Consider the following 27,654-nt stretch of genomic DNA (forward strand, 5'->3'; position numbering starts at 1 on the left):
GTGCCTGTGGCTACCGGTGACCTGGAGGATTCCAGATCCCTAGACGTAGTCAGGGCCTTAAAGATTTATGTAGCCAGGACGGCTAGAATTAGGAAACAAAGGCTCTGTTTGTCCTGTATGCGGCCAATAAGATTGGCGCTCCTGCTTCAAAGCAGACTATTGCTCGCTGGATCTGTAATACGATTCAGCAGGCTCACTCTACGGCTGGATTGCCGGTACCAAATTCGGTTAAGGCCCATTCCACTAGGAAGGTGGGCTCTTCTTGGGAGGCTGCCCGAGGCGTCTCGGCCTTACAACTTTGCCAAGCGGCAACTTGGTCGGGGTCAAACACTTTTGCTAAATTCCACAAGTTTGATACCCTGGCTGATGAGGACCTAGCGTTTGCTCAGTCGGTGCTGCAGAGTCATACGCACTCTCCCGCCCGATTGGATGCTTTGGTATAAACCCCATGGTCCTTACGGAGTCCCCAGCATCCTCTAGGACGTAAGAGAAAATAAGATTTTAAACCTACCGGTAAATCTATTTCTCCTAGTCCGTAGAGGATGCTGGGCGCCCGTCCCAGTGCGGAAACTCTGCAAGACTTGTATATAGTTGTTGCTTCCATAAGGGTTATGTTACAGTTGACATCGGTCTAGGACCGTTACTGTTGTTTTTGTTCATACTGTTAACTGGTTATGTATGTTCCAGGTTACATGGTATGATTGGTGTGGGCTGGTATGAATCTTGCCCTTGGATTGCTAAATCCTGCCTTGTATTGTCCATCTCCTCTGGGCACAGTTCTGTAACTGAGGTCTGGAGGAGGGGCATAGAGGGAGGAGCCAGTGCACACCCATAGTCAAAGTTCTTTTCAGGTGCCCTATCTCCTGCGGAGCCCGTCTATACCCCATGGTCCTTACGGAGTCCCCAGCATCCTCTACGGACTAGGAGAAATAGATTTACCGGTAGGTTTAAAATCTTATTATATACTGTATATATATATATATTTATTTATTTATTTATTTTGGGGGGGAAGCTGCCTATTTTGTGAGTCCTGGGCCCCAGAATTTCTGATGGCAGCCCTGAGCATACCTGTGTGTTCCAGTTGCACGCATGTGAGCATACCTGTATGACTAAGCTAAGCGACACAAGTGGGCGGCACAAACACCTGGCCCATCTAGGAGTGGCACTGCAGTGGCAGACAGGATGGCAGGTTTAAAAACTAGGCCCCAAAGAACACATAATGCAAAGCATACCTGTGTGTCTTGTTTATTTTATTCATATTTTATTTTTAAATAAGGCAGCCCCTTAGAAGTTTTAGCAGCTCCTCGTGAGCCCCCACAGCAGCCCCAGATCGGGCAAGTTGAGTTCAGGTGGGTTCGGTACAGTACTAAGCAGGACTGTGCAGTGAATTTTTTGTTATTGGGCCCCTGCCCTAGTGGAGCTTACCACTCTAGTCGAAACTCATTTCGTATTACAACTAGGACTGTGGGAGGAAGCAATGTTCTAGTTTTAGTTCATTATCATTAAATATTCAACATGTGAACAATCAATGAAATTTCGATGTAAGCAAAGACAAATACCACAAAAGAACAATACCATAAAATATTTTAAAAGAGCCATAAGAACACAAGTAACGACAGCCCTATCTACATTTAAAACCATTAAGCATAGTAATTGCCTTAGGGAAAAAGCTATCTTTCAGTCGTCTGGTTTTAACACGGAGCGACGTTTACTTAATTTCTAAGCAATCTGACTAGATTGCTTAGAAATTAAGATCACATCGCTCCGTGTGTAGGGGTGCCGGAGACAGCAATGCGTGGTCCCGCGCATTGCTATCGCCGGTGTTAGTTTGGCCTGCATGCAGGCACAATCTAGCAGGTCGCTCATTTCACCGCTGGGTGAAATGAGCGGCCCCCAGCGTCCGTCACCCCCCCTCGCTCAGCACATCGCACTGTGCTGAGCGGGGAGGGAGATGTGTGCTGAGCAGTTCGCTCAGCACACATCTCCTGTCTGTACGGCCCTTTACACAGTAGCTATCTGTAAAGTGAGTTTGAAGGAAGCAAAATAAATACCCCATAATTAGAATGGGTCACATCACTCAGTGCCACCAGCAAGCCTCAGCCTGTAAAAAAAAAAAAAAAAGGGGCAGACTAGATGGGCCAAGTGGTTCTTATCTGCTGACAAATTCTATGATTCTACGTTTCTAAGCCAGACAGCTTCCTGGCTGTAAGTCACCATGAGACTCCATACTAGGCCCTTATTCAGTAACTGTTTGTGCCTCACAGGAGCTCCTGGCCCATCTAGTACTACAGTGCAATGGAAAGCTGATGCAATGCAAGATCACTGAACCTCTGTTCTTCTAACACCGCAAGGTTTTGCGATAACACCATGCAGCCCTTACATTGGCCCGTTTTTTAGCACACTCCCTGAAAACGGCCAGTTTCCGCCCAGAAATACCCACTTCCTCTCAATCAGCAGAGCGATTGAAAAGCTTCGTTTGCCTGTGAGTAAAATAGCATAGTTTTGTGTAAATTTGCTTAGCGCGTGCGCCCTGCTGTGCATACGCAAGCGCAGAACTGCCGGATTTTAGTCTATTAGCAATTCTGCTAAAATTAGCAGCGAGCGAACAACTCGGAATGAGGGCCATTGTACAATTATTAAGAAGAAACCATTTACAAAATAAAGGAAAAGAACCCTGTACAACAAATGTACATCTTGTAAATAATCCCAAAATGTGGAACATTTAATAAATCAAAATTAAGGTTGACTATTTGGAGCCATTCATTTGAGTCACAAACATGAAATAATTGAGAAGAACCTCTCTCTAATGCTGGGTATACAGTGCACACTAAAAGATATATCTACTAGACATGAGCGGGTTCAGACAGGGCACCCCTGGAATTATATGGCAGATATATAGACATAGGTGTGTTTGGAAAATCTACTTTTCTCAGGCAGTTGCCAGTGAAAATGAATTATGAGATGAAATGTCACGTTCCACTGGATTATGATTTTGTCTCTTCTGAGTCTGACTGACTTTGGCCACAAATGTGGTCTCTCCCCACTTTTTTGGAAAACACTTCATCAAACTTAGAATTTCCATTTCCACCTTTGCGGCTATATGTTTTCACAAATCTGGTTGTCATGTTGAAGCTTGTTTCATATTCTGTACTAGGCTTTATCTTAAATTTTAAACCTAGGATCAAGTACAGTAGCACCCCTGGATTATATGGCAGCGCCTCTGAACTTATACAGTAGATAGGCAGCACCCCTATATTTTACAGCATACAGGACAGGCCCACAGCATTCCTTTATTTTTAGAGCACCAGACAGGGCCACAGCGTTCCTTTATTATTACAACACCCGACAGAGCCACAGCGTTCCTTTATTTTTACAGCACCCAACAGGGCCACAGCATTCCTTTATTTTTACAGCACCCGACAGGGCCACAGCATTCCTTTATTTTTACAGCAACTGACAGGGCCACAGTGTTTCCTTATTTTACAGCACCCCTATATTTTTACAGCATACAGGACAGGGCCACAGCGTTCCTTTATTTTTACAGCACACAGGATAGTACCCCTTTATTTTTACAGCACACAGTACAGCGCCCCTGACATCACAGGACAGCACCCCTGTACAGCCAGGAGAGCAGCACCCCTGTACAGCACCCCAAACAGCAGAGGACACCACAGGACAGTACCCCAGGAAGGCACAAGACAGCAACACCCCTGTACAGCACCCTGAACAGCACAGGACACTCCAGGATAGCAACCATGTACAGCACCCCTAACAGCACAGGACACCACAGGACAGCACCCCTAACAGCACACAGGACAGCACCCCTAAAGAGCACACACTGACCCCACCCGACGCCACCACCCACAGAGAGAGCTCTGCCTCCCTCACTCTCCAAGTCTGGAGTCAAAATGGCAGCGACACGTGGCTTCTTATATGGAATCCAAAACCCACGAGAATCCAACATCGGGATGATGACGTTTTGCCTCGTCCTGGGATGCAAGTCTGGCGGGAAGACCCGAGCCAGACTCAGATCCGGGCTCGGAACCTGAAGTCCGGGGGGGGATCGGCTCTCAGAGATCTGAAACTGCTCATCCCTAATACAAACATGATTTTGGCTTTGGTGCACATGTGGCACCCCAGGTGTTGGTGTCGGCAGCTTCTGCTGATCTTTCCTCTTCTTTGTCAATAACTCCACAAGCTTTATCCACTTCAGACTGTAGCAGAGAGGCTAGCTCCATACACACATTGAAATGACATTACATAAATACAATAATGAAGTTGAGTAAAAGGATGTGAGTCCAGAGCGGGTCACTGCATGACATAATAATCATAACCATACATATGACAGTAAATTGCAGCACAAAAAGTACAACACAGTAGTTTGCAATGTGTAGACAGTTAGGCAATGGTCACTAACTAGTAGTCAAAAAGGCTTCTGCATCTTTGCTGCTGCAGAACCTCTTTGGTTATGACTAGGAAAAATGCTGTTTCTGAGTTGTTTTAATATACTTTCAGTGGTGCAAGTGTGATGGTATGGCGTACCATTAAGAAATTGGCAACCGGAACTCCACACCACCCAACCACCTTGCAGCACTATTAGTTGCAAACTGCATCACCAAGCATATCCAGCGCTGTGATTGGACTTCATATTTATCCAGTGCTACCTGGAGTGTGATGCTGATATCATGCTTCCTGTACTGGTGCGAAGAAGAGTTCACTGTGCACTTCCTGCGGCATCTCCATGGCCTCACCAAATACCTCAGAGAGACAAGAAGTAAGTAGAGTAAGAAGGCCAAGGTGAGATTGAGAGACACAGAGTGAGGGGGAGGCTGACAGTGAGCAGGAAACTCAGAGACACAGGGGGATGGGGAGGCTAATAGAATGAGGGAGAGGCAGGAGGCTGAGAGACACAGAGTGAGGGGGAGGCAGAAAGCGTGAGGGGGAGACTGAGAGATGCAGATATATTGTGCAACTGAAAGACACGGAGATGGTGAAACTGAGATATGCAGGTGGATTGTGTGGCTGAGAGATGCAGAGGGTGGTGTGACTGAGAGACAAATGGGAAAGAAGTCTGGAAAAACAGGATACTGCAGTAATGGGGCAATAGGCTGAGAGACACAGGAGGCTGGAGGGGACACAGGGAGCAGGCGGTGACACAGGTAGTACGACTTTGGTTGAAGCTCTGTTGTATGATGATAACATTAGTTATATTCCTACACAACAGGCATCTTCTGGGCCATGTGATCTCCTACATGAATTGTGAATATAGACTGAAGACACTGTCTGCCCATAGTGGATCAATCTCTTTAGAGGTTCACCATTGTAGAGAAGCCACCATATAGGAAAACGTATTATTACTCGGCAGAATTTGGGGGAAAAAAACCCTCAAACTGATCAGACTTTTATTGGAAGTGATCACAAAGTTCAAAATTAGTAGGATTAGCATCTAATGCTGGTCATTCTGGATTCCAGAGAAACAATAGTTCTGACTTTTCAATGACATGGCACAATAAACACAGTTTAATTTTCAATGGCACATTTATATTCAGCGCTACACAGTATCAAAAGCTCAGTCTCAAAGTGCTCTTTAATCATCATAAGACTTTCTCACAAAATAGCTTCCTCTTTCACTGTTAGACTCAGGCACTGATTCAGAAGTGGTTCTGATAAGACATATATCATGCTGTCTGCACATTCATATCTTTAGCTCAGTCTCTAGCACAAAATTTGTTTACACAGTACTTTCAATATGTTTCTTAAAATACTTTCAATGTCTCTCAGTGGTTCTCAGTATCTTTCAATAGTGCTTAACAGTTGTCAGTATCTCAGTAGAGATGTCTCCTTTTTACAGCCTTTACTCACACACGACCTCCACAGATCTCAGCTGCAGATCCTAGTGCTGAGACTGTTTGTTCTCAGGCTCTCTCAACTGGAGCTCTGCTGGCATTCTGCAGTGATCCATACAGAAACAAAGAAAATGCACATTCACACTCTATAGTACTAAGCACTGCTAATCAGAATAATTATAATAAACTTTGCAATCTAACTAGAGCAAAATGGAGGCGCTTACCATAATTTTTGGTGACGGGCCCACCAATAGCAACCAGGTGACTTCATCTGGTGGGTCCCTAACACTAAGGTTCAAGTCCAGGGCTTGTGACCCTCCAAGTCAGCACATCTCTGTAGTTATCCCCACAGTGACAAGTGGGTATTCAGTGGCAGTCGTCACGTGCACCACTTCAGCACTGTTACTTGCCCAGTCTCTCTGTTTAGACCTGCGGCACCTAAACTGCTCTGTTACTTCACTCCTCTGCATCGCTCTATCTTCAATGTGCATGTGACACCAGTAACTCACTGTTCTGTTGCTGGCTTATTTCCATTTGAGCGCAATGCAATCTCCTAAACTACTATGTCCAGAGGTATCACACACTAGGACTGATTCAGGCCCCGATGGAAGTGTGGCTACAGATGCAATGTACCAATATTCAGTGCTCTGCACATGCACCAGATCCATACTACTCATATGGAGTATGGGTCCTGCATTGTCGGATGCAGTATGGCTGCAGGCATCAAGTGATCGACAGTCTGCAGCCATTTGAGGTAGGGGAGGGGACAACAATGGCAGTTGTTTCATAAAACAAAGGAGTGTCCCATCCATTTTGTGGGAATGCCAAAGCAGGGGTCTGCGTCTTCCGACAAAGATTTCCTAGCCTCTTGGATAGAGCTGTGGTGGTCAACATGCATGAGCTCATGGGTCACTTAGCTGGCCGATGGTGTCGCAAGTGATCCCATTGGATGCAGCACTGGATCACACATGTATGCCGGAGGCGTTTCCTTACACCAGACACCTCCGGCTGCATTAACATATCCAAGCATTGCTGCTGATTCTAAGTAAGCAGCAGCGATGCTCGCTCCATCCACATCTGAATCAGGTCCATTGTGTACATATATCTGTGACACAAAAGACAGAAAGTGTGCAAACCATTCACATCACATACTGTACCTCTCTACTGTCCCAATTTTTCCTGTCCAACTTCAGGTCATCAAAGTCAATTAGATTTTCACACCAAAGACACTGGACGAAGGTCAAGCTTTTCTGGTAACATTGAATATCTTTTAGAAACCCTCAATTTCCTCAACCTCGGGTATCTCTCCAAAACCGCAGCACCCTAAACCATTGAATCCTGTATAACCCCAAGTGAGATGCCCTCTTGATCCTGACAATCTTCCTTCACCATCACAAGGCCTCAACCTCTGGATTTCTGCAGGACCAAAGTCTTACCAGAGCTTTAAAGGATGGAGCATTTGTAGTGTTCCTGTTTTAACTGGAGGTGCAGAGGTTTTTCTTGCAAAAAAAACTCAGGTGTTAAACATGTCTTCAGACATACCACCCAGCAGTATTATGGGGCAAAACGTAAAAGTTGAAATGAAAATATATGTGTTGTCCAAAACTGATAGTAATCAGGACTTACTATAAAAGGGCATATTTATTAAGGTTATTTGCAGTATTATCCCATGTTTAACACCCGTTTTAAGTGGATATCATTCAGGGGATATTAAGAATGCCTGGGATTTTAGGAGGGACCGCAGTTCCTCCGTTTCTGATCACAAAGAAGCCCCCAAAATTTTCTATGGGGGCTGCTATGCTTTCAGACTTACCAAGTTCTGCAATGCGCCATCTAAAAGCATTAGCCTATAGTAGACTATGGGTCTAATTCAGTATCAATTGCAGCAACACTGCAACTGCTAACAATTGCATGCATTGGGAGCCACTAAACATGCTGGGTGGTCTGGTAGCTGCCCAGCACACGGCATAGTGGCCCAGCATGTTTAGTGGCTCCCAATAATGCTATTGCAAATTCAGTTGCGATTGCATCACAGAAATTGCAGGTTTGTGGAAGCCCCCCTGCATATGCAGGTGGACCGCCGCCATTTATTCAAATGCATTGGCCGGGTGTGATGTCACGCGGACGCCCCTAATATGGTCCGGACACACCTCGTTGTCCAGATCCTCCCAACCCTGCGTCGCTGACACTCTGACATCTACCGATATCAATCGAAATCTGATCGCATCCTTCCAGGTTGCGATCACACGGTGAATGGTCACGCATGCACGGTGCGGCTGCAGCACATGCGCAGATGCCCGAGAATCGCCTGTTTGCAATTTTCTGACTTCTGCGACCACTACTGAATTAGTCCCTATATCATAGATTTTACCGGTCGACCCCCACTGACGCAGGCACCGGCCAACTGCTATACATGCACAGTACAAGAGAAGACACTGAATTCTGATAGTAAATAACCACACTGAAGTTTATTTCTTCATTGCTCATTATGTCACATTTTTACTTCTTTTGCATGTTGCATTACAATACAAATGCAATTTATAATGTGTCCTATGGAATATAATAAAAAGTAATGACGCAGATGGAAACACATGGACAGAACATACAGAATATCAATCACATATAAGCTTTTATCCATTGCTGCCATTAGAAGTGACCTTCTGTAAGCAACAGCATTACTTTGGGACAGAACAATAATTGTATTTTAAATAAATAAATAACTAAAAAACACCTCAGATGCTGAATACAGTGAAATACGTGCCAGGGACATTTTTCTGACAAGCAGAAATGTATTTAAAGCTAAGTGATACACTATAAAATATCCATCTATCTTGCTGCATTATATGACTGTGGTATTTTGATATATTTACATTTTTAATATGGCATATGCATTTAGCTTTTTATAGTAGTAATTTATGGTTAAATAATATATGTTGAAGGACTCATCTTGCTCATTAAGATGAATCGAACATTCATTACTGGTAGATTTTTTAAATATTATACACAAGCTTGGTAATTTAGTAAATATTAGAGTAATATCCCCAGGATTAGACTGGCTCAAGGGGTACAGGGGAAATCTCTGGTGACCACACTCCTGCCACAAATGCAGTGGTGGTTCCAGATGTGGGGCTGCAATGCAGTCCAAAATTAAAATAGGGGAACCACACCAACTGCCCCCCAAACAGTGCCAAACATCGCCAGCCAGAATTGGCATTTGGTGTGGCTCCCCTATTAAAGTTTTGGGCTGTTCAGCAGCCCCACTTCAGGAACCGCCACTGCACAGACATCAGGTTCCACATTGCACTCGAATTAAACATTGGTACCCTATGATGGGAATACCCGGGAGGCTCCTGAAAATCGTGTGTCGCTCCTGGCCTCCTGGAAGAGTGGGCAAGTTTCCTGGCTGGACCCCCCAACCCGAGGCAATTTGTGCAGAATCGCGTTATCGCGGCCCTGCCCCCTCACTCACAACGCCGGTAATCTTGGCAGTGTGTAGCGGGGTGATGACTGGATTCTGCTGTCACGCCCCCCCCCCCCCCAATTTGGTGTCACTGCCCCTTGCCACGCCCTCTCATGCCGAAGCCATGCCCCCCACTTTGCCGTCCTGGCTGTCTCCTCTCGGAGGAGGCAGCCAGAATGTTGGCATGTATGGATTGGTTACTTGATTTCTAATGTCTGGCCAAGCCCCTGTGGGGGCTGACAACACCCCTTAAGCATGGGTCCCTATCACTGCATGCCACCAGTAGGCCCTTCATTCATGCCCCAGCCCAAAACTTTGTATAGATTTCAGTGTCTGTTGCCACTGGAGTTTATGAAAAAAATGTTATGTTGATCCCAAAAAACTTAACTCTAAGACATAAGAAATCAGTACCAATAATCACAATAACTTTATTAATAATGACAAAACTGCATCATTCTAATTAAGCATATCTTAAAACCCAACTCTTTATAAATTTGAATTCTGCTATCCAAGGTTCAGCCTAACATTGACTGTACTGTATGGAACCAATTTTATACCACACTCATGTGTGTACAGATGTAGCCATGCTCATCTTACTGTGATGCAGCATGCTGCAACATGGCATGCCAGCCATTGAGCATGCAGTGATGCAGCATGCCGCATCACAATAAGATGAGCATGGCTATATCTGTATATAGGGGGTCATTCAGATCTGATTGCTGCTGTGTGTTTTCGCACAGCAGGCAATCTGGTCATTACAGCGCATGCGTATGCACTGCAATGCGCACGCACATCGGACAACAAGAATGGACATTGCCGGTCAGCGACGGGATGGTGCAAAACATCCGTTCGCACAGGCGTTTGCAAGGTGATTGACAGGAGGAAGCTGTTTGTGGGTGGTAACTGAGAATTTATTGGGAGTGTCTGGAAAAAACGCAGGCGTGCCCAAGCGTTTTCAGGGAGGGTGTCTATTGTCTAACGTCAGCTCCGGCCACGATCAGCCTGATGTGATCGCACTGTAGGAGTAAGTCCTGGGCTGCGCGGAGACTGCACACACTGAATTTTAGCAGCTCGGCAGACACATGCGATCGCACACTTGCACGACAAATATACACTCCCCCTTGAGGCGGCGACTATCTGAACGCAGGACAGTAAAGTTAGCAGCCCAGCAATCAGATCTGAATCACCTCCATAGTCTGTAATTTTTAAAGATGATATTTTATATCATATACTGTAGTCTAATAAGTAGCACCTGCTAGCATTTCTGACAGTGTAAATATAATTTTGGCTTTGCAAGTACTTCAACATGTTAGGACTGATGTGGAGTTGAATGTACTGTACACCTGTTTATGGAGCTCACCTTGCAGAGATTTACACTGCTACAAAAATGGGCGCACACAAGTACGGGCGCTGCAAAGTTCATTTCGACTTCATCTATGCTTTCCACTGAAGAGACTGAACTAGGTAGCAGCATAGGTGGGGCTCATTGAGGGCGTGTCCATGCAAATGCGCAACCTGGTCATAAGAGCAAAAAAGCCCCTTTAGAGGCGTATCTTCTGACCTATCACCAGGCAGGTGCAAGAACACACAGCTGATGATAACCAGTAGCAAACCAGGCGCAGATCCTGCACACACAGATGTGATTACAGCTCGTTGGGTAACTATATATGGGTAGGTATGTTTTTCAGTACGTGATTCTTTTGAGTAACATACTTATGATTTACTTCTGACTCAGCATCAGGCTCATAGTGCGTAAGCTCCCCAATTGTGTATCCTGCAACTTTATACTTCATAAATAAATAATAGTAATAATTGCGTTCCCTGAAACACATCTATACTTTGTTGGTGCTGCGCCTTGAATGGTGAGGCCTTTCAGCCTGTCAAGCTCTCTTCACAGGTTCTCTGACTTCCACGGTGAGAACTTCTCCTTCCCCAGCCTTGGTTGAGGGAGACATTGTTATAATGTAAGACTTGTTCTTGGCATCTGTTTGGACATTTGTCTTTGATGAAGCCCCATTATCCTTCTTCTCTTCATCTCCCTGGCTGCTTGCCGCTGGCTTGCAGGGCTCTTGTTCCTCTTTCAAATTATTGCTCTTCTCCCGCTCTCCTTGATTTAAGGGCATTTCTGAACCGCTAATCCCTGGATTTCCCTTTAACGAAATAGAGAACATACATTTATCTGTACTTAAACAGGCAACAAATAATGGTGTACTGTCACTGGTGGGAATATGGATGTGCTGCTGCCGCCACAGATCATAGGAAACGGTTACAGATCTACTTGATGGGAGCAGCTGTCTCAGCTGTAGTACATCAGGGAAGAGAGACAAATGTCACCAGTCGGCCGCAGAGTAATAAGCCACCGGAACACACGCCCTCTTCTCACCTACGTCAAAGTCAGACACTGACTCCTGTCCATAATAAATCTCAGCTGTTTAACTGAAATATGTCACAATAACAGAAAGCAATGCACAGGCTGGCGTCTTCGACTATGCAATAGAAATAAATGACAGCCGCTTTCCCAGCAAGCAAACACATGAGGCAGCATGTGGATGGAGAGAATCATAATTTCAATAATAATAATTTCAGCTGAAAGGAATGTGTATCTATTTGTTGTGGGTCCCTGCTATTGGAGCTTCTCAGCCTGAAATACCAAGTGCTGGGGCAGGAAGCAAAACTGCTAATGAAGAAAACAAGATTGTGTTCTTATCCCAATTGTGTGAGCAGAATGTACCTAGAATTTGCATGTGGACACAGTGAGCGCTGGCTCAGGGGAGCTTATTCTCATTGCACTCATCAATCTCGTAAAAGAGCACAGCACGGCAGAGAAGAGAAAGTCCTACTGCTAACGATCCTATCTCACTGATAAGGAGCCTCCTGTAAAATGTGGGATAAGAAATGCTCTTTGTGGAAACATACTGTACAGTATTTCACAAAGATCCAAACTAGAATGAAAGTTGTTCTGCAGAGCCGGCCCTAACCAATATGATGCCCTAGGCAAGATTTTGGCTGGTGCCCACTAGCACCCCCGCTGGTTCCGCCTCTGACCGTGCACCTGTTTCCCAGCACCATCACCCCTCACCCATAGCAGTCCTTATTTGGGTGTTTGTACCCCCTATATTTTAAATAGGAACAGTTCGTACATTTGGCGCACAGCCCAAAAAGGGGTGTGTTTTTGCTGGCAAGGGGCATGGCCACATAATAGTATCCCCAATTCCAATTACGCCTCCTTATTCACATTACAGCACACCCTATTGCTCTTTATTCATATTAGACGACACAGTAGTGCTCTTTCTATACGCAACGCCACATAGTAAAGCATCTCATACACATAATGCAACACATTAGTAATGCATTTATACCCATAATTCCACACAGTAATGCCCCTTACACATTATTAATGTCCTTACACATTATGACAACCTTTATTAATGCCCTTTTACACATAATGTCCCTTACATATATGCCGCACATTATTAATGCCCTTATACACATAATGACACACATAGTGTCCCCTACAAATTTGCTGCACATTATTAGTGCACCTATACACATAATGACACACATACAGTAGTACCCTGTTACACATATGCCGCACATTATTAATGCCCTTATACACATAATGACACACATAGTGCCCCTTACACATGTTGCACATTATTAATGCATTTTTACATAGTAACATAGTAACATAGTATCTGAGGTTGAAAAAAGACAATTGTCCATCGAGTTCAACCTATTTGTGGTGTCCTCTGCATGATGATTTGACTAAATAGTAACTATAATGCATGACTATGCACCATACCCCTGGATATCCTTATCCAATAGGAATTTATCTAACCCATTCTTAAAGGTGTTGACAGATTCCGCCATTACAACTCCCTCGGGCAGGGAATTCCAAACACGTATTGTCCTTACCGTGAAAAAGCCTTTACGCCGTATTGTGCAGAATCTCCTCTCCTCTAACCTGAGCGAGTGTCCACGAGTCCTCTGTGTTGATCTAACCAAAAACAGGTCCCGCGCAAGCTCTGAGTATTGTCCCCTTATATATTTGTAGATGTTGATCATATCCCCTCTTAGTCTCCGCTTTTCCAATGTAAACATGCCTAGTCTTTCAAACCTTTCCTTGTATTCCATCGTCTCCATGCCCTTAATTAGTTTGGTCGCCCTCCTTTGTACCTTTTCAAGCTCCAGGATATCCTTTTTGTAGTACGGTGCCCAGAACTGTACACAGTATTCAAGGTGTGGCCTCACTAGTGATTTATATAATGGGAGTATAATACTCTCGTCCCTAGCATCAATACCCCGTTTTATGCATGCTAATATCTTATTAGCCTTCTTTGCTGCAGTCCTACTTTGGGTACTACTGCTTAGCTTGCTATCTATGAGGACACCTAAGTCCTTTTCCAGTACAGAATCCCCTAGTTTTACCCCATTTAGTAGGTAGGTGTAATTTTTGTTCTTGTTACCACAGTGCATTACCTTACACTTGTCTGTGTTGAAGCGCATTCTCCATTTGGCTGCCCATGCTTCTAATTTAACTAAGTCGTTCTGAAGAGACTCGGCATCCTCCTCTGTATTTATAGCCTTACACAATTTGGTATCATCTGCAAAAATTGACACCATGCTCTCTAGACCTTCTGTTAGGTCGTTAATGAAAATATTGAACAATAGCGGTCCTAATACTGAGCCTTGCGGCACACCACTTAGCACTTAAGTCCAAGTTGAAAAATATCCATTAACCACAACGCGCTGCTTCCTATTATCTAACCAGTTTTTGACCCAAGTGCATATTGTGCTTCCTAGCCCTGATTCTTGTAGCTTGTATATAAGTCTCATGTGTGGTACAGTATCAAACGCTTTGGCAAAGTCTAAAAAGATTACATCCACGTCTTTACCCTGATCTAGGTTTGCGCTTACTGTTTCATAAAAGCCAAGTAAGTTGGTTTGACAGGATCTGTCCTTCATAAACCCATGTTGATTCCTTTGACACACATAATGCTCCTTACACATATTCCGAACACTACTGCACAACCAACCCACTCACATGCACACAGCAATCACACTGCCACTAACACTGTGACCTCTGCCTCTAATTGGATACAGATGTGTCTTCATAAATCTTGCCTCAATGCTAATGTTGGGCACCTTTTTTTATGAAAATTTGCATTGCTATGTGACTAGGATGCACAATCAGATTCTGTTGATTAAAATGATATGCAGCATGCCTATATACTGTGTGAGACTCTGGCTGTATCTGCATATGAAATGCTACACACACAATATAGGCATGCCGCATATCATTTTAATTAGCAGAAGCTGCTGATGCCCTTAGGCATATCAAATGCCCTAGGCAATTGCCTATGCCTATGGCCGGCTCTGTTGTTCTGGATTATTAGCATCCTGTTTCTCTTTCCTTATATCCCAAACTGTAATTATTATTACACAACTATTCCACCTCTCGTAACTGCCTGGGGTAGATTTACTAATCATTAGGTCATTAGGTTGACATGTACTAGGTCGACAGGTCAAAAAGTGAACATGAGTTTTTTTTAAAGTTTTTTTTAGTGTTGTTTTCTTCGTAAAGTGACGGGGAACCCCAATTAGTGCACTCACGCTATGCTTCGGGCAGGTTACCAATCCCAATTGTAGTCCACGTGGATTGTAAAGTATGAAAAAGTCCAAAAATTGAAGAAGAAAAATTTTGAAAAACTCATGTCGACCTTTTGAACTGTCGACCTAGTACATGTCAACCTAATGACCATGTTGACCTAATGACCCTGTCGACCTAATGACTGTCGACCAATAGTGGTCGACCTAATGACTGTCGACCTAAGTGGTGTTATTCCCAGGTTAAATACCGGGTCAGTGGCTGTGTAAACGGGTTGCCGGATCGATGCGACCCGGGACTCGTTCACTGCATAGAGAGAGGTGGCGCTGAGATGATCTCATCTCCCAGCGCCGCCTCCGCACCCGCCCCAGATGCTGGCTCCACCCCCACCCCCTATAGCAACCCAACCTGGTATATTGCCGGGTCCAGGTGGCAGTGAGTAAGGGTCCAGTGCCGGGTCCCATCCGGGAAGGACCCGTTTCCAATTCCCGGGTGGGACCTGGCATTGCGATGTGAAAGTGGTATTGGTGTTACATTCACAATCTCTGAGAAAATTCTTCAAACATAGGTGTGTCAGTCATGAGACGTCATCCCTTGAACTGCAGTTATATTACACATAATTCATGCAGTTAATCAGATTTGCCCCATTTTTTTTTTTGTTACAGTAGTTTTTTTCTAGAAAGTCCTTACCAGTACGACAGTGCACTGCTTTAGGCTGCCCAGGGAATTATTATGAGATGTTTATTACAGTCAACTAATTGTCAAGTCTGAAACTACAAGTACTGCGGTCTCTTTTCCCCCCAATCTATCTGCCATCATATTTTATCTTATATCTTTGTTAAGGACATGACAAATTTGTTTTGTATTAATATTCTGGCAGACAGCATAGTTTGATGCGTCTGTCTTGTGGTGGAGCCCGCCCTGGGACAGTTATAGATGGCCTGTCTGCTGGAGTCTGTGAGGTAATATTAGGCATGCTGTGTGCGTGCAGCCTCTGGCTAAAATCTCCAGGAAACTGGCAGAGTTAGTATTAAAAATGTGAAACTAGTCCCTGGCCTGGAGGAGACTGTTAGGAAAGAAAATGACAAAGCATTTTATTTCCCAGAAATGTACTTTCCCCAATGTTCTGGGCTTTCTTGTGCTAAATTGAAGTCACCCTACACAGACATTTCTTTCCCATTAATATTTCACAAGCCACTGGAAAGCCTTTAGGCAGCATTAACTAAACAAATAATAGGTGAAAAGGTAAAAGGTACTTTACAAAGTAATAAAGTTTTACCCTCCAACATCTCGTCGGCTTTGGATAATACAGTCAGTGGCTCTGTGCCTGCCTGCTGCGCCCGTCAACTGGGGTACAGATACATCCAGTGCTGGTCTTCTAGTTATAGTGACTGCCTTTGCATACCTGTGTACTAGTTATTGACTGCTGCGTATATTGCTTTTGTCCTGTTATGTTTGTACGTTTCTATGTACTATGCTCTGTGGCAGACTGTAAATTAAGGATTATAATAGCAATAGGTTCGCAGATATGTGCAATTCCAAATACGGAGATAGGCGGTTATTGCACTTTTTTAAATTATTTTTTTAATGCTCTTTATTTTTTTAATTGTTTTCCAGAACCTTCTGTTGAAAACAAGCAGGAAATCTCCTATATAATAGCCCAGATCTGTGACTTTGTGACTCATTTGCTAACGCTGGGCGGAGTCACAACACTGGGCGGAGTTAGTCAAATGAGTCACAGATCTGGGCAAATCTATAGGAGACTAGGAGCAGAAGTAGATAGTATGGGCATGGCACAGGCAGGGGGGCATACCTGCCAGCTTTCTTCAGACAGGAGGGACACACACACGGCGAAAAGGGGGCATGGCCAACGAAAAGGGGCGTGGCTTCACGGGAGGGCCCCCGTTTTCGTCAGTGAGGGGGCATGACCAGCGCTCTGTGAGCTGCTGGCATGCCCCCAGGGGCGGATTATGAGTCCGGGTGGCCCAGGGCACTTGAGACAGGGGGGCCCTATCTCATTGCTGTGCCTGCTGTGGGTTTGGGGGCGTGGCCTAATCGCGGGACGCGTGGCACGCCCCCTTATGCAAATTCCGGAGATTTTTTTTTTCCATGGGATTTTGGCCCCTCAGCTAGGGGTAAATCCAGAGGGGGTGGTCGCTCCCCCCTACACACCCGCACAGGCAGAAGAAAGCAGGGACCCTGCAACACCACAGACCTGCCAACACGCAGGAGCGTGTGCTGAATGTAGCACAATGCTGCTGCTGTTACTGGCAGGACGGGGAGCTTAAGAGCTGGGACAGAGCTACTCCAGCCGGGGGGCCCCCTAAAACTGTGGGGCCCACGGTACGTACCCCCTGCCCCCCCCCCTTAATCCAGCTCTGCTGCCGGAACCCCCCCTTAATCCGTACCCCCTGATGCCCCCTCTCCTCCTGTCTCCACTAAATAGAGGCTGTGCGCATCTATTCATCGCTGCTCTGCTAAGCAGAACAGCGAGTTCAGGAACTTCCCAACTGCCCCCCCCCCCCGCATCGGGGGACACTGCGGGCCACGGGTGGGACAGCGGGACAGACCCAAAAAAATGGGACTGTCCCGCGAAAATCGGGACAGTGGGGAGGTATGGGGGTGTGTGAGGGGGTAAGCCGTACAGACAGACGGGCACCGGCTCACTGTGTGCTTGACCCCCCACATCAGCATACTCAGCAGGGTCTCTCTGACGCGGAGGAGCGTCACTTTCTGGCACACTCCACGCTTCTTAGCTGCAGTTTTGTGGGGCACCTGCCGCTGTGCAGGTTCCATACCGCCTGTTATCTCCAGCCCCGGCAACCCCACCGCTAGCTGCAGCGCTGCCACCCGCAGTGAGGTGCGCCCAGCTCCATCACACACTTTAGCCGGCGGGTAGCGCTGCAGAAGTCTGCGCTGCTTGCAGGCTCCGACCCCCTCCTCTCTCCAGCCGCAGCGTCTCCAGGGAGCTAAACAGTCACTCCCAGTCTCCCCTTTCCACAGTGCCCGGCAGCCGCGAGGTCCGCGCCGCGTGCATGCTATGACCCCCTCCTCCCTCCAGCAGCAGCGTCTCCGGGGGCTAACCAGTCACTCCCAGTCTACCCTTACCACAGTGCCCGGCAGCTGCGCGAGGTCTGCGGTGTGTGACTGAGGAGGGGGGGGAGGGATGCAGACAGGCAGAGGAAGCAGGACTCCAGCCTGAGAGAGTCAACCATGCTAAGTCTCCACCAGCAGCAGATCCCAACAGGTTGGAGTGGAACAGCAGCAGCCAGCAGCAGTGACTCCGGTAAGACACATCTGTCTGTCACCACTGTTTTGTCCCTAATACCAACCTCTCCCGTGCCCTGTGTTCTGTCATGTCCCTGTCACCCCTGGCCTTGCCCTGTCACCCTTATCCTGGCCCTTTTACCCATATCCTGGCCCTTTCACCCTTATCCTGGCCCTGTCACCCTTATGCTGGCCCTGGTACCCCTATCCTGGCCCTGTCACCCCTGTGCTTGCCCTGTCAACCCTATACTGGCCCTGTCACCCCTGTCCTGGTCCTGCCGCCCCTACCCTGGCCATGTCACCCCTATCCTGTCCCTGTCATTTCTGTCCTGGCCCCATCGCCCCTGTCCTGGCCCCATTACCCCTGTCCTGGCCCCGTCACCCCTGTCCTGGCCCTGTCACTCCTGTCCTGGCCCTGTCACTCCTGTCCTGGCCCTGTCACCCCTGTCCTGGCCCTGTTACTGCATACCCTCCAACTACCTTTTTGGCAGGTACAGTACCCGCAGCGCCTCCAGACCCCTCCCCAATGCACCACACCTCCGTACCTTCCCCTCCACCACATGCGGCACCCATCCCCCCACGCTGTGCCTCCAGACCCCCTACACTACCCGCGGCTCCCACTCCCCCGCCTCTCCACCACCCACAGCACCTCCAGGCCCCCTCCACCATCCACCCCCCCATATATCTCTTCCCCCACACCTGCCCCCCCTCCACCCACAGCATCTGCAGACACCCTCCTCAATCCGTGGTCCCCCCCCTCCCCCACCCACGGCACCCCCACACCTGCCCCTCCACCACCTGCAGCGCTTCGAGACCCCCTTTTCCATCCGCCGCACCACCTGTACCTACTCTTCCCCCACCCATGGTGCCTCCGGACCCTCTACCCCACCCCCGGCACCCCCGCCCCTTCCCATCCCACAGCACCTCCGAAACCCTTCACCCATCCGCAACATCCCCGCACCTGCCCCTCTCCCACCCGTAGCACCCCTGCCCCTCCCCCACCTGCAGTGCCTCTGGACCCCTCCCCCATCTGCAGCCCCCACTCCTCTGCCCCTCCCCCATCCGCAGCACCTCTCGACCCTTCCCCATCCGGACCCTCCCCTGCTTCCACCCCCTCCTCCACCCGCAGCATCTACAGACACCCGCCCCCATCCGCAGTCCCCCCCGCACCCGCTACATTCTGTACATCATGCCCTGCAGGTGCTGTTCACGCCGTCGCAAGGGGCTGCGCCTCCTTCACCATCGCACGCCCTTTCATTGTGCAATATTTAACCACTAACAAAGGAATGCAGGTAATACTCCATATAATACAAATATTGAACCCCAGAAAGGCATGCAAGGGTTAAGGGGGCGTAGCCCCTTGCGACGGTGTGAAGAGCGCCCGTAGGGCGCGATGAAGCACCTAGTGTATAATAACCATGCAAAAAAACTCTAAAACACATATAGAACTATGATTTTATGAGTTCAACCTTACCATTGGTATGTCTATAATGGATGCACCCATATAATTATACCTACCTCTTCAGAGTACCGTGTCGTTAGCAACTGCAGATTGAAATCACCGGGAAAATGGTGTGATGGTCATTTTCGGAGATTTGCACATGCTCATTAGAGAAGCATCTGGGAGTATAGCGCAGACACCAAGGGCCTAATTCAGAGTTGATCGCTGCAGCAAATTTGTTAACAGATGGGCAAAACCATGTGCACTGCAGGGGGGGCAGATATAACATGTGCAGAGAGAGATAGATTTGGGTGGGGTCCAGTGATGTGCGGTGAGGTCGATGGCTGGGGAGGCACTGGCCAGTGTGGGTGGGGCAATGATGCGATGAACGAAGAAAGGGAGACAGAAAGAGAGGGTGCGGCTGGGGGATCGTGTTAGAGACAGAACAATGAGAGGGAGAGGAATAGGGGCAGGCGAGAGGTGACTGGGGGAGATAATAGAGGTTGTCAAAAATAGTACAACAACAAAGCAGTCACAAATGGAGAGGGCCAGAGACAGGGGCAGGTGGAGAGACTGAATGGGGCTGGGGCTGGAGGGTAATAGAGTCAGAGACAGGACAATAAGAGTGCAGTCACTCATCTAGAGGAACTGGGGCAGAGAGAGGATTGGAGGATTGGAGGCAGGGCTAGCAATAGAAATCTTGGGGCCCAATACGTGGATATCTCTGGACCCCCCACCCCCACCTCGGCCCTGCACACACACATCCACCACCCACTGCCGCTGTCACTTCCCCTTACGAGAGAAGGAAGTGAGGGGAGAGAGAGAGACAAAGAGGGTGTCAGGGAGAGAGCGAGGGTATCAGGGAGAAAGAGAGGAGCAAGGGTGAGAAAGGGTGCCAGGGTGAGAGAGAGAAGCAAGAAATAAATGGAGAGAGAGCCGGGTGGGTCAGGAATAGAGCAAAAGATAGAAAAGGTGTCAGAGAGAGAGAGAGAGAGAGGGGGAGGAGCGAGAGAGAGAAGCGAGCGGGAGTGAGAGAAAGTGTCCGGGAGGGAGAAAGAGTGAGAGAGTGTTAGGGAAAGAAAGAGGGAGAGAGACAGTGTCAGGGAGAGAGTGTGGCAGGGAGAGAGAGAGGGGGACAGAGTGTCAGAGAGAGGGGAGAGAGAGTGGCAGAGAGAGAGTGTCGGGGAGAGAGAGTGTGCGAGAGGGAGAGACAGTGTCAGGGAGAGAGAGAGGAAGACAGTGTAAGAAAGAGAGAGACACAGTGTCAGGGAGAGAGCGGATGTGAGATATACAGTAGTGTCGGGGAAGAGAGAGGGAGAGAGAGTCTCAGGCAGAGAGAGAGATAGTGTGCGAAAGGGAGAGACAGTGTTGGAGAGAGAGGAAGATAGTGTCAGAAAGGGAGAGACACAGTGTTAGGGAGAGAGAGGGAGTGAGATATAGTGTTGGGGAGAGAGTGTCAGGAAGAGAGAGAGAAAGTGTGAGAGACAGTGGGCCTTATTCAGAGATGGCCGCAGATCAATGCATACGCAGTCAGATCTGCGTCCATCTCCGCACATGCTGAGGGCCACCCAGCATGTGTTAGGCCGCCTCCCGATGTGTTGGCAATAAGATTACGGATGCATTGCAACTAAGGTTCACTCCTGGCTGTGCTGTCAGGCGGTCTGCCCCCTTTTTTTGTTTTTGGAGCGGCTGAGTGTGATGTCATGCAGCTGCCCCGAAAACGATCAGGCCCGCCCCCCAAAGCTGCAAAGACGATGCCCGATAGCTGCCGCTGTCAGTAACACTGCGGCCGCATCAATTGGGGATGCGACCACAATGTGTCTGCCCGTGCAGTGCAGTTTGCCTCCATCAGCAAACTGCGCTGCGGGACGCATCAACAGCGAGGCCTGAATGACCCCCAGTGTCTGGGGTAGAGAGGGAGTCACTGTCAGGAAGAGAGAGTGAATGTCAGGGAGACAGAGAGGGGAGCAAGAGGAGCGAGTGTTAGGGGGAGGGGGATTAGGGAGAAGAAGTGACAATAACTCTACCTGACTACACAGCACAGGTCTGTCCTGGGGGTGGGCACTTCTCAACATTAGGCCCCGCCCCCTAAACACCCACAAATCGCGGCACTGCTTGTCTGCATGGAGCCGGTCCTGATAAGGAGAGGGGGAAGGGGTAAATGGAGGGCCGCAGCACTCAGGACCTGCTCACCTGTTCCATGAACCTGCAGCCAAGCCAGCAGCATTAGGGGGGCTCCTGTCTAGTCAAGGCAGCTGATCCCTCACAGAGCCCTGACGTATACTGCAGCAAAGGGCACCGCTGGACGGATGTGGTGTTACAGGCAGCGTAATGGTGTGTAAGGAGCTGCACAAGCGGGAGCTATCAGCCGAGTCCCGGACCCAGTGTCCCACCGATGGAGTGATGTATGGGACGGATGCCCAGTGCTGGTCGGGGAAGAAGCCAATGAGTACTGAAAACCAGGCTTCCTTTTCAGGCATCCAATCAGGGAGGGCAAGAGAGCAGTGTGCCACGCCCCCTCTGGATCCGTCCCTGCATCTGCTTCTATCACAGCCCTGCCCCTGTCACTGAGGCAGAGTTAGAGGTGCCTCATCTCCTTGTTGTTTTCCATGGGCTTTTCCTGACAGCGCCCGTGGCCCCGCCCCCTGCTTAATACAGTTTGTAATTGTCAGTGGGAGGCAGCGCTCTCGCTATCTCCCATCCAGTTATGGATAGGATTTTTTACAGCAAAAATGATTACAATAATACAAAGAAGTTAGTTATAACACAGAATCTGTGTTATAAATATCTTCTTTGTATTATTGTAATCATCAGACCGGAATATGACAATGCCTCCCCTGACTGCACCTCCCTGGTGGGGTGTGTTCAAGCTGAAATCAAAATTTCAGCGTAAAAATAAAGCAGCCAGTATTTACCCTGCACAGATACAAAATAACCCACCCAAATCTAACTCTCTCTGCATGTTATATCTGCCCCACCTGCAGTGCACATGGTTTTGCCCAACTGCTAACAAAGTTGCTGCTGCGATCAACTCTGAATTAACCCCCAAGTTCCTGGAGAACCTTGCATGTGCACTAGACTTGGTGCAAAAAGCCAGATTTTACTGTGCTGTGCTGCCAGAGAGGAGGGGCCCCGCATGAAGCATGCTGAAGGGCCCTCTACTCTCTTTATCCGACTCTGAACCTTACCCATAGAATACTGCACCAGCATAACAAAATAATAACACAATATCACCACAACCACCAAAACAAACAAGTAGAAAAAACTCTTGCATCTTAATGTTTGATTGGAGCTGTCCTTTAATAAAAGTACTGAAATGACTTAACACCATGGCTTCTACATGAGTAAAATGCATTGCTCCTTCTTGCTGCTCATTAGAGGGCTAATGCAGAGTTTATTCAGTTACCAAGCCTATATTTCATGTTTTTGCTCTACGCATGTGTCAGAACCAAATGTACGCAATTACAGGCAATGCAGCATTGTGTGTATGCATAATTACACTTGTAATCAGAGAGGTCTTCCGCAGTGGGGATAGGAGGTTGTGATATGGAATCCCGGAGTTTAGGATGCCGGTTGTCAGAATACTGACATTGCCATCCCGACAGAGAGAATACCGCCAGTTCTTTGTATGGAACATACTGTAAGCCTAATCCTTACCCTCCCCCTAACGCTCCCCACAGCCTAATCCTAGCCTTCCCTTGAATCTTTCATCAGGAAGTTGGCTGCCGGGATTCCGGCGTCAGTATTCTGAGTGGTGTTGAGATCCCGGCGCCAATTTTCTGTCTGCCGGCACCCTGAGGGTCGGGATGCTAACTACATCCTGGATGGGAACTGGGGCAAGTGCACAATAATAAAGATCCCAAGCAAATGGAATGCAGTCCCAGCAGGTGCATATCTATAATTTGCAGTGTGCATGGGCTCCCATATACTGTACATTACACTGCCATGTCTCGGAGTCTAGCACTAGAGCTTCAGAAATCACAGGGAAAATGGCAGTCTACACGGCCTCCTCCCATGGGTCACAGGCTTGCACACAACAGTGCATATGGACAAATGTCCTCACTTAGGTCCGTGTTCAGATGTAGGATCCCCTTTGTTATATTTGACAAGAGTACTAAAATTCTCATATCAAACAATAACATTATTTTCAATAAACTGAGTTTAATCTTTTTTACCTTAACTGGGAGAAACAAAATTCTGAAGAAGAAAAATCATTGTGCCACAGAACTTAGATAAAGTTTTAGTAAAGTCTGTAAGACAGGTGCCTTGAATAAAAAATCTCTGAAAATATGAATTACACAGTCTGCACTCATGATCTCACTCATTTGCAGGCTTCCACGGTGCGCTGCTTGCCCACCTTTCCGTTGGTTCCATATTATAATTCTTCCACCTATGCAATCTGTCTTTGCTCCAGCTATATTCCTGACTGGCTATCCATCATCTTTTCTGCATGATGCATCTTCCGACCTTTCTGTGGGAATGCATCGCTAGCAGCGGAATTATAAGTTGCTCTCCATACAAACGCTGCTTCTACCACCTTCTGCACAAGCCTGTTGACCTTGGAAGCTTACACTTTACAAAAGGAACGTTAGTTTGTATCTCATGTTAATTTTATTTAAAACATAAGCCGCAGAAATGTAAGCAGCAGCTTATAGTATATCTGTGTGTGACCAGAACCATACTGTTTGCTTTGTACTGCACATCACTATAGAGAATATTGCATTTAGATTGTACAGCAAAGCATACAGCAACACATAGCCATCAAGGGCTCATCAAGGACTGTGCAACTAAAGTAAAAGATATGTTAATGAAATAAAAGTAGTGTTATATAGAATGAGCAGAATTTATCTTATATTGTGGAGTTTAGAGTCCTGGGGGCCTGTATATAATTTGTGGCAGTTGCACGCCCTAAACGATCCTTTCAGTTCTTTTTATGGCCAATTTATCAAAATCCTCTTTTCCTGGACAATGGATAACAGCTTCTCCTGGTGAGGTGTGAAAAGTCAAAAGGTTTACTTTACTGTGAGGTTTGGACCTGGCTTATCTACAGCGTATACATGGACACATCCGGCTGTGCATTTGTAAGTATAGGCTGCTTGGGGGATCCGAAGCTTCCTCTCCGGCAAAAAAGTAGCCTGTAGGTTATCAAAGCATGGCGTACCCAGAAATAAGTATAGATCCCTGCCTGCATTCAGAGTTGGCAGCATCCATGTGGCCACTCTGCTTCATCACTATCAATGTGGACTCCCAATGCTCACCTTCCAAAATCCTGAATTACTCTCTGCATGACACATAGGCTGGATGTTCCGAGGGTGTGTCCTGGTCAATGACCAGGACACACCCTTGGAACATCCAGCCTATGTGCGAACACCCAGTTACATGTATGCCCCTGGAAATCATCATGATGTCTTATGGGTGTGATACATTATACCGGAAATTATATTACCCCTCCCCTGTCCCCTACACTAACCCAGGGCTAAGAATCGGGGGAAATGGGGGGGGGGAGAGGATATGGCAAACCCTCCCCCCTCTTGTGCCTAACCATAACCCCCCCCGGGCCCTAACCCTAGTAGTGACCCCAATACTTACCTCTGGGATGTTGGTGATCATTGTTCCGGCACCAGGATTTAGGGTGGTGTTAGGATTCTGGCATCTGTCACATGACCGCTGGCATCCTGACTGCCAGGATGCCAACTGCTTCTTTGTCTTACATGCTGCAGTAGTGGAAGGGGAGGTGGGAATTATCACCCTGCTACGTCGCTGATCTAGCCTGTCAGACCTAAGCTGTAAAAAGCTATTTAAGTTTAAAAAAAATAATAAATTCTTTGCATATATAAAATTCTCATGAGCTCCCTCCTAAATTTTATTTTGAGGATTCACAAGCAAGAGAAATTCTCAACTTCTAATGCGCAGTGGTGGTGCCAGACTCAATTATTGTGAAAATTGTTTAAGTTCTGTTCTGCACAACATATAAGTAAATAAATATAGTTTTCCTTTAATATATGTCTTATCTAATAAATACACAGATTATTATGATATATTTAATATATGTCTTATCTAATAAATACACAGATTATTATGATATATTTGTATGAAGTTGCTGCTTTAGGTATAATTTCTTACCTGCTCAGCCTGTAGTTTTCCCACTCTCTGTAGCAGACGGAATCCCGGTTTGTTAGCGGCAGCCGACAGTAAGGTTTGGAACAGCCGGGGAGTCCCATGTTTTGTGGGGATCAGGTGAGCAAAGCCTTTTCTTACCACAGCGGGTGCTGCTGGTTTTCCCTTATCCTTCAGTAATTTCCTGTAGTTATTAAATGCAAGATTTATATGTTGAATATTTATTATATAGTATAAATCTATATTGTTTGTGTAGGGATTAAATGCAACTGAGATGTGAAGTTTTGCCTCTCTTCACCATAGTGCAATCAATCAAACATGGCAGGGTCATTATAAAACTGTAGGGGGCCAGTGTACAGATGCCAGTGGCCCCCCTACACCCCTGAGAAAATGGCACCGGCACATATTTCTGGTGCTTACTTCAAAAACATGACACGGGAACCATATTTCTGAAGATCGAGCCAGGAACAGTGCAGTGGATGGCTGACAAGAGGTGATAAATGCAATGGCTGCATGGTATGGGCACTGAATACCCTGCAACCATTATAGTACATCACTGATATATGGGGTCCAGACATTGTAGCACCGATTATTAATTTTACATTTACCCCCTACTCTCTGCATATACGTTACCTGTTTCTGTCTATAAGACAATGTGGGCCTGATTCTTGGCAATGCCGTGTGCAGTTGGCCGATGTCACACAGGGCGTGCGTTCTCATTGCTAGTGCTCAGAGAGATGGAGAACAGAATTGGACGCGTGGTCTGTGCAATTCAGTGGGCGTTCCTGGGAGGTAACAGGGGAATGGCTAAACAGATGCGGCATATCATGGATATGCCACATAACCGCTTACACAGGAGGCCATAGTCAGATGGGGAAACTGCACCTGCCATAGAGCCTATGCAAGTGTTACTGGTGCATCCGATAGTGCACCAGTAATGTGTCCACAGATGCTACAAGGCGGAACTACAATCCGTAAGATGCATTAAGTGGGCATCTCAGTGTTCATGAAATCAGCATAAGACGCGGTCTACATACAACTAAGAATCAGGCCCAGTATGCGGACTACAGTATGTGGAAAGCGGTTACGTGGCCGGCACACAGGATCCCGGCGATCAGCATACTGACGCCGGGATCACGATATCAGCTAACAGGGGCTATTCCCACTCGTGGGTGTCCACAACACCCATAGAGTGGGAACAGAACCCGTGGCGAGACCTGCTCGCCCCCTTGCCGGCATTCTGGTGGCTGGGATCCCGACGTCGGTATGCTGACCGCCGGGATCCCGAGCACCAGCCACGTAACCCCAACCCGACTGTGTAGTGGAAGGCAAACTGTTAGTTTGCAGACTGACTGTAGTACACTAGCTAATTCATATAACAGATGTATACTCAGAGGCGTAACTAGGGTAGGGCGAGTGGGGCACGTGCCCTGGGCGCCTTGGCAGGTCCAGGAGAGGGGGGCGCCGCCGGCGGCCAGGGCATCATGCCCCACTCGCCCCCGTCACGCTGAAATGTGAGAGGAGGAGAGCGCAGCGTCTCTCCCTTTCCTCACCGCCGCTGCCAGCAGCGCTGCGTGTGTCCGGTCTCCGGCGGTGTTAGCCAATCAGAGCTTGCGGACCGGCTCCTGATTGGCTGCCGGCCCGGGAGCTCTGATTGGCTAGCAAACCGGCGCCACATAGCAGCCGCCGGAGACCTGGAGCGGTGAGGGGCAGGAGAGGTGCTGCGCTCTCCTCCCCTCACATAGCAGAGGGAAGCGCCGCAGCGGTGAGTGACTGATGGCCCGACTGAAGTAAGCGGCGGGGGGAGTCTTGTAACTGGCACTGTGGGGCATTGTAACTGGCACCGTGGGGCATGTATCTGGCACTGTGGGGAATTTTCAGTGGCCATGCCCCTTCTGGTGCGTGGCCACGCCCA

The 27,654-nt window shown here is 47.6% G+C and overlaps 1 protein-coding gene across 1 annotated transcript in view; it reads right to left on the bottom strand.

Moving 5' to 3' along the window:
* Nucleotides 1-8,286: 8,286 nt before the first annotated feature.
* CNGB3 (cyclic nucleotide gated channel subunit beta 3) overlaps nucleotides 8,287-27,654 on the bottom strand; it is a 346,397-nt gene continuing 327,029 nt past the window's right edge. The window contains exons 18-19 of the mRNA XM_063924064.1: nucleotides 25,746-25,923; nucleotides 8,287-11,456 (exon numbers count right to left, since the gene is read on the bottom strand). Of these exons, the coding sequence (XP_063780134.1) occupies nucleotides 11,187-11,456; nucleotides 25,746-25,923 (448 nt within the window). The 3' untranslated portion in view covers nucleotides 8,287-11,186. The remainder of the gene's footprint in view (nucleotides 11,457-25,745; nucleotides 25,924-27,654) is intronic.

Source organism: Pseudophryne corroboree, chromosome 5 (assembly GCF_028390025.1).
Source record: "Pseudophryne corroboree isolate aPseCor3 chromosome 5, aPseCor3.hap2, whole genome shotgun sequence".
Taxonomy (NCBI): domain Eukaryota; kingdom Metazoa; phylum Chordata; class Amphibia; order Anura; family Myobatrachidae; genus Pseudophryne; species Pseudophryne corroboree.